This window comes from Eschscholzia californica, unplaced genomic scaffold (assembly GCF_041429995.1).
Source record: "Eschscholzia californica isolate CP2 unplaced genomic scaffold, dmEscCali1.0.p SCAF_6, whole genome shotgun sequence".
NCBI lineage: Eukaryota > Viridiplantae > Streptophyta > Magnoliopsida > Ranunculales > Papaveraceae > Eschscholzia > Eschscholzia californica.
Genome location: NW_028238483.1, coordinates 24606111 through 24613979, shown reverse-complemented (window position 1 = coordinate 24613979; position 7869 = coordinate 24606111). Strand labels below are relative to the sequence as shown.

General features: G+C 37.2%; 1 protein-coding gene across 4 annotated transcripts; it reads right to left on the bottom strand.

The window, feature by feature from the left end:
* Positions 1-925: 925 nt before the first annotated feature.
* LOC147532791 (endo-1,4-beta-xylanase 1-like) lies at positions 926-7818 on the bottom strand. Of its 4 annotated transcripts, none has more exons than XM_086648579.1 (10): positions 7480-7818; positions 7157-7207; positions 6454-6797; positions 6165-6324; positions 4976-5313; positions 4743-4902; positions 4048-4406; positions 3714-3888; positions 2994-3530; positions 926-2227 (listed from the first exon to the last, which is right to left on the bottom strand). In XM_086648579.1, the coding sequence occupies exons 1-10, from the start codon at positions 7561-7563 to the stop codon at positions 1112-1114; spliced, it is 3324 nt and encodes a 1107-aa protein (XP_086504705.1). In that variant the 5' UTR covers positions 7564-7818; the 3' UTR covers positions 926-1111. The 4 variants fall into 4 exon arrangements, with proteins under 4 accessions (XP_086504705.1, XP_086504706.1, XP_086504707.1 ...); XM_086648580.1 differs by having other exon boundaries at positions 4048-4403; XM_086648581.1 differs by lacking the exon at positions 7157-7207 and having other exon boundaries at positions 7480-7790.
* Positions 7819-7869: the final 51 nt, after the last annotated feature.

Below are 7869 nucleotides of genomic sequence, written 5' to 3'. Positions count from 1 at the left end.
CAAGTGCCCTTGGCGGCCAAAATGCAATTATTGTGAGAAAAATATTAACACATTAATATCCCTATCACCACCCATTCTCTCTTCGACTTCATCTCTCCACCTCATTCTTTTTCTTCGGTAGGCGGCAACCTTGGCCGACAACTGTGAAGGGTTGAAACCGCGGGTCAAGAAGTCAGCGAGACCGGGTCGTTGATCGGAAGTCAGACCTTCACTCGTTGATATTTTTATGGGCACCGATGGCGTTCTTGAGTTTTAACCTGTCTGACAAGAAATGAAACACACGTGACAGTAAGATCTTTGACGCATCAGAATGGTGTCGACTAAAGGGACTCTAATGACCAAGGCAGTAAACTTGCAAGAAAAGTAGCAAACACGTTAATGATATCACTGAAATGTTACCGTCGAGGAGTGGTCGGAGTATGGCGTGGCTCGTACAGTGGTCGGATCTCGATCTTTACGGGTTAGACTGACTTGCTTGGAGGGAGACTATAACAGCTTATGAGGTATGTCGTTGAGTAAGTCAGCCCTTGTGAGGTCTGCTCGAGGATAAAGTGGAACATCTCGTCGTTCTGAAGTAGGCAGTCTCTAGAGAGATAAACTGATAAAGTAGACAGTTTCCTTAATGATTAAAATAAAGTAGACAACCTCCTTAGTAAGAGAGATAAAGTACGCAGCCTCCTCAGCTAAAGTAGGCAGCCTCCTTCGTAAAGCAAGGTCGACTGACTTCCTTTTGGGTTTATGAGCGAGGAAGTAAGTGCTTGCTTCCTCTAAAGTGTTGTTTTCTCTGGGAGATTGGATGTAAGACGGTAATTATACTTGTTCAGGTGAATATTCGATGTCAGAGAGAAAGTAAGATTGGAGGAGGGTGGGTCTACATTGCTAATTAGATGTCATTAAATTTCAATAACAAAGTTGGTCTCAGTAATTTCATATTAAGTCCACTCTGATAACGAGATACTATTAAAATTCGGGCTCAAGGGATACATTGTCATGAAAATGAGATAACTTCCATTCTGATGTATTCATTGTTTCCTCACAAAAGCCTGAAAAAGTTAACAGCCTAAGATGCTACAAGTGTGGTGCTGCCTTCCATAGCAATCAGAATGTAACTTTACAAGTTTATAGTTACTACCTGTTCTGAACTATCTTTATCGACGACAAACTTCTTAGAGATTTTCTTCGACTCTGTTATGATCTCAACACTGTAATCCCCATGAAAACCTCTAAATCTGAACTCTCCTTCATCATTGATATGTCCATGAGCATTCGATAACCATTCCTCCTTAAGTTCAAGGTATTTCTTACCAGCTTCATTGATACTTCCTTCCGCATCAACCAAGTGGGAATCATCTCGGCACATAAATAACTCCCAAAATCCCCAAAGAACTATTCCCTCAACAGCCGGATGAGCAAAAGCTTCTCTGAGCATAACTTCCAAATCTTCAGCTCTAACATGTTCGTTTGAAGAAGCCACGTCCAATTCTGTAAACCAAATAGGAAGACCAAGAATCGCCAACTTGTCAAGAGCAGAACAGATTATGGGTCCTATAGGAAAATCTATATGCCCCTGTATCCCGATTCCGCCAACTGGTGCACCTTGCTCTTGTAAATCAAGAATATGTTGAACATACATTTCAGGAGAAGATTTACCATCACATCCATCTTCGACATGATAATCATTGACAAAAAGGGTAGCCGAAGGATCAATCTGTTTTGCAGCTTTGAACATGTAAGATCTGATATCTTTGCCTAGCATGTCTTGGTACCAAGACCCATGAAGCATCTCGTTGTTCACATCATAGTGTTTGAATTCACCTTGATACCTTGTTAGAAGACTTGTTAGACGATTTTGAATGGCTCTCATCAAATCAATTTTGTCCAAAGATTGAACCCAAGATTGAATATTGGAGTCCACTTCCCAGAATATGCAATGACCTCTGACATTTATATTGTGATTCTTGCAGAATTCAAGAAGTTCATCAGCATCCTTGCAGTTTAATTTACCTTGCTCTGGTTCTGTCCAATACCACTTCAATTCATTCCCAAATACAGCCCAGTTAAAATTCTTTACAAAGAAATCAACGAAATCTTCATTGTCTATATTTGATCTGCTAATACACGACCCAAAGGGAAAACTGTTCTTTGTTTGTTTGACTTTCACGGCTGCACCCGACAAACTACCGCTATTTGATCCAGGAAATTTCAGAATGACGTCACGTTTACGAATCTGTGACAGCAAAAACGAGGAAAATTGAAATCAAAATTGGAATTCAAATGAAGAAAGTGCTGCCCTAGTCTTAAAGTTATCTGACACCTTACCGCCAACTCTAGATGATTTTTAAGAAATATTTAGTACTACAAAGCAAAATGCCTTTTTTTTTGTATCAGGTGATGGAGTACTAGAGTATAACTATGTTGCCGAAGGAGATTTTAGGATTATTGTTCCTCTTCTTCGCACCTTTCTGACCCTTTGTAGTCAAAGTTGATGTTTGGTCAATTGAATCGCTACGTCATACTAATATATTGTTTATCTGTTAATTTAGTTGGTTTATTACGTATAACGCATATCACATAGCCAATATTCTATATTTTCTCATTAGGAGATCCAAATATCCATATGATGTTGTCCCCACACCCCATCCCTCCATAACTCTAATTCTAAACTTCTCCCCCTTGTCTGGTTTTTGCCCCTGGACACCGTGAAGGACAAGCCAAGTTATTTATTAAAAGCCTCAAAAGGTTTGGCTAACTATAGCTTTTAAATTGGTCAAGCATTATGATGCTTAATAATAGAATTACTAACATAATCATTATAATTATAATCGAGATTCATACGTCATTCTGGTGAAACATATACGTTCATTGAGAGAAAGGGTATAGTCCACTTCATGTTAGAAACACCGATACTTCTATTTGTAAGAGTTTCATATGTAGAAACATCAGAAACAATCACTTTGAAATATAAAAGATTTTGAGCCTAGATGAAAGAATACCTTATCAGTCTGCATTTGTAAGTGCTTAAATCTGGCCTTTCTGTCAACAGGGAAAATATGAAGTCCAGCTACCATTAAGTCGACTCCTGGAGAAGGACCTTGAATATAAACCATAACTTCAGACGGTTGCTTCTCAATCCTGAAAGAACCACCAATTTCGTGCCACTTATCATCTCTCACTTCAATTTGACCTCCATTTACCCACTTGCTATCAACACCAACAGCAACATTTATATTCTGGGGACTAGTAACCCCAGACCCAATTCGAACCCAAGCTGATACTTGGTATGTTGAATGAAGTTTCACTTTATGTGTAATAATTTGAGATGGGCCCATCCAAGTTTCTGAGCGATTGGTGACAAGAATATAACGACCACTTAGACGTTCATGGGGCCCAAGTGAATCTCTCGCCATCGGAGGAAGTATAAGTGGAGAACCAGTACAGACATTCAAAGTACATGACCCAAGAGGAGACCAAGCATTGAGGCCATTCCTCAGACTGCTATTCTCAATTATATTTGAACCAAATAAAACATTCTGCGAATATGAAATAGTATATCAGATTCTAAGACTTTAGGTGCTTCACTTCAATTCAAAATTTTATAAAGAACATGGTAAGTTTGTATTTCGATAAAGAACATATAATAATATAAGTTCTACTTCTTTTTTACCAAATTAAAAATAACATAGACTTAGAATGTTGAGGTATGTATTACCAACCTCACTAGGTGGAGGAGAAGCAAGGAGTTTCTTTGCACGTTTCACCATAAAACTATCCACGAGAATGTCTACGCCCATAGGTGGCCCTTCCAAATAAATGACTGCTTTTGACGGCAAAGCATTTAAGAGGAACTTTCCTCGCAACTCCACCCAGTCTTTATCTGATGCCTGCGAACTTCAATGGTAACCACGTTCTTTAGCAAATTGAATGAAAATAAAACGAAATCCTTGACATCTCAATAAAGATAGGTCGTAGATTGAAAAATCTTCTGAAGTAAAGTGATGCAAATTTAAAATATACTCGAAAGAAAACAGAGAAGAGAAGTAAACTAACTTGGCGACGCCTATGTATTGTTCACGATGGTTTTGCATTTGGACCCACAATGTTGCACGTACATCAGCAGTAGTGACATTGTTCCCGCAAACCCGAACTATTGCTCTAACCTCGTAAGAAAGCTTGTTATGTACCCTTTCAGTGATATCCTGCTGAATCCCGTTCCACGTACTCGTTCTTTCCGTTGCTCGAGCAAAGCAATTACCCGACACTGGTACTATTTCATCATCTCCCGTGGAATGATCTACAAGAATCTTACAGCCTCTTTGAGCCCAATTATTAATGCCATCGTCAAACCGAGGATTCAGAATAATAGTCTCATCGCCATCAGCAGACAATTTATTAATGTTTGCAGTCTTCTGAGATAGAACCACAACAACATTTTGGTTATCAATCAGCAATATTATACATAACCTACTTAGGCCTACATAATTCTGAACTATAATCTGAAAAAGTTAATTAAGTTGGAAGTCCCTCATCTTTTCAGAGTTGCAATCAAGGACATTTCATGATCCGAGTGTTGAACATTTGGTATCCTAGAGTTAATACTTAATATCTTATTACTACTTCAAGTATTTTTCTCGCTTCTTAAAATCTTTCCCATTCTATTCTTATTAATATACTACCTTTTTTTCGATCAAAGAAAAGGAGAGGTCTTACTTGAAAATCAATCAAGAAGGAAAAGAAAGATGTACCTTGGACTCTTTGATACTAGACGAAGAGACAACCACAGAGTCTATAAGAAGATCTACATTTGGAGCAGGTCCTTCCAAATAAAAAACAACATGCTTGGGCATAGTTTCCAGACAAAAGGTTCCTAGCAACTTTTCCCAACGCTCCTCTGACGTTGACACTCTGAACACGTATTTCCATTGATTCAATTCTTACAATTCAGCTATAGAAAAGTAAAAGAGGAAATTTCTAGTACCTCCCAATAGATAGGAACTTAGTTGATGAATCTGGGTACTCTAGTTTTAATGTAGCTTGAACTTGAGCAGATTCTTGAAGAAACCCCGAGACTCTAACATAGGCAATTACTATGTATTTGGCTCCAGGTGAAACTCGACCTGTTATATCTTGTTCCAAGCCCTGCCAGCATTCCTTACGGTTTTTAAGGACAACATAGTTTGTTCCTGAATACGCCGATACTCCTTCATGTTTGCCTGACTCGCCAGTAACCACAAACCCATTGCAGCTATTGGGGTGCCAAGAATGCAATCCTTTGGCAAAGTCGTGGTTATGGATGATATTGTCGGTCAAACTACTCTGATTTCAACAAACAGAAAAGTATTATCTAAATATTATATTTAGTAAAATGTGAAATCTGCATTTAAGTGCTAGGATAACGGAACAGAAAAGTTGAATGTCAGTTAATTAGAAAAAAAAATAATAGATTGACAAAGATCATAGTTGAGCGATGATATTTGTTGAAGCCTTTTTATAGATAAGGGTCGGAAAGTGATGAAGAATAGCAATGCCATCACAGGTACCGAATAAATAGAGGATTAAAGGTGACTGCTCCATATATTGTGCTATTATTAAGACCACGCTAGGTAATCCACTGAAATAGAAAACAAAGATTCCTACTTTCTAAACAAAAATCAGTAAGACAAAGCTCTAAGTCTCTAACTCACAAAAGTCATCACAAGATTTCATGCAATTTCTACAATAGGCAAGCTTAAATAGTCTACAATGGAAAATGATTCAGACAGGTTATTATTAAGTCTTTTTCGATCCTTCCTCATGCTAAAAATCATGTTAGTATTTGCAGCACCTTTAAGAGTATTGAGGTAACTCAAAGCAACCTTATCCGTGTCCTTCGATCAAAAAACGTCATCCAAAATTAGCATTGGCTTCGACTAAAATGTTTACATTTCCGTAGTTCTTTTACGATTTTGGTTGTATCCAACTATTCATATTGAACTAAGCAGTGATTTCCAGTGTAATAAGCACAAAGGACCATTGTATGTTGAATGTCCTGTTGATGGTCATGGTCATTTCGATGTCAATATATGTACATCTGTGTGTGTGTGTGTGTGTATATATGGGTTTTTTTAAATTAAAGGATACAAAAACACACTCGAAATCCTAAGATTTACCACTTATAAATAGATTACCTCATGCTCTACTATGATCGGAGGAGATACTACTACAGAATCTATGAGTAAATCTATCCCTGGGGAAGGCCCTTCCAAATAGAAGACAACTCTCTTTGGTATTGTTTCCAAGGAAAATGTGCCCTTCAAATTTTCCCACCGCTCCGCTGATGCATTAACTCTGTCATAAATCATAACCGAATTCAATTCTAGCGACAACTTCATCAAAAAATTATTTGTTTTTGTAAACTTCAAATTTATTAAGTAAAAGAAGCAAATGATGATATTGAAACGCCGAAATTTCTGTTACCTCCCAATATGCAAATAATTGATTGACCCGTCATCAAACTCTTGTCTCAGCGTAGCAATGACTTCAACAGGTTCTTTAAGCACCTTCGAGACTCTTACACAAGCCGAGACTTTGTAAGTGTTACAAGGTGAAACTCTATCTGTGATATCCTGTTCCAAGCTTTGCCACCACTCCGTCCGATTCTTAACAACAGCAAAATTCGATCCAGAGTTAGCTGTTACACCTTCAACGTAATCCGACTTTTCTCTAACCACAAACCATTCACAAGCGTTGGCGTGCCAAAAGTGAATTCCCTCCGAAAAGTCATGGTTCAAAATGATGTTGCTTGCCAAAGCATTGCTATTCTGTTAGAGGGAAATCAAGAAGAAAAAAGACACATGTTAAAAATGAAAATATCAACAAATTAAATAAACCTCATAAATTCAAGATCATCCAAAAAACAAAATATAAGATTCAAGTCTGGGTGAGATTTCCTTTATTCAATTTTCTATGGAAATAGAACTGATTATAATATACATCTGTAAAGAAAATTGAAAACTCAAATACCCACTTATCAAATTTCAGAAAGGAGAAAAACACATGAACCAATTTCCAATTACACCCATTATATAATAGAACAATACTTGTCAGTACAACAAAAAAGTTACTTTTTGAAGAACACAGAGAAGAAAAAGAGTAAACCCAAGAGATATTAAAAACCCACCTTAGGGCTTGCATTTCTTGATTGTTGGTGTCCCATAGTTTCTTCAGATTCCTTATACAATCAAAGATTCAAAAAAAAAACTTAAAATGTAAAAAAATGCTTTAATATTTGCTTAGCTAAAAACAAATTGCTTCAAATTTCTGATTTTCTTTGTTGTATAAACATATCCAATTTATACTAGAGGTTGAAACTCACAAAACACTAATTAACACATAATACCAAGAAATAAATTCTCGATACATCTTCCTAATTACTAAATTGAAACAGAATACGAAGAGATTAGTAGTAGGAAATTAGGGCATACTGCAAGTCTACAAAGTTACCTGAAAATGCTCCATCTGGGGTGGAATTTGGTGTGAATTTTCGGAAGCAGGAGATGTGTAACAACAGGTTGGGAATCCTCCCATTATAAGTGTAAAGATCTCCGGCCAATCTGATCAAAATCAATTCGTTTTTGGTATTTTACTCTTCTGATTTTTTTCAATATACTTGTAACTTGTAAGCTGTAACGTTTACTTCTTTCTGTGAAGGAGTTGATGACTTTGTCTTGTAGGTTATGAATAGGCCCCTTCTTCCTCCACATGCAAGTTTGGTATAATTTACCTTTCTTTGTTGGTGACGTGGGTCCTCTGCCAAAATATAAGACAAATGTTAAACAAATAAGCCAATAAAAGCGTGACAAGTTGGTTGTACATCCACTCCAGAAATATGAT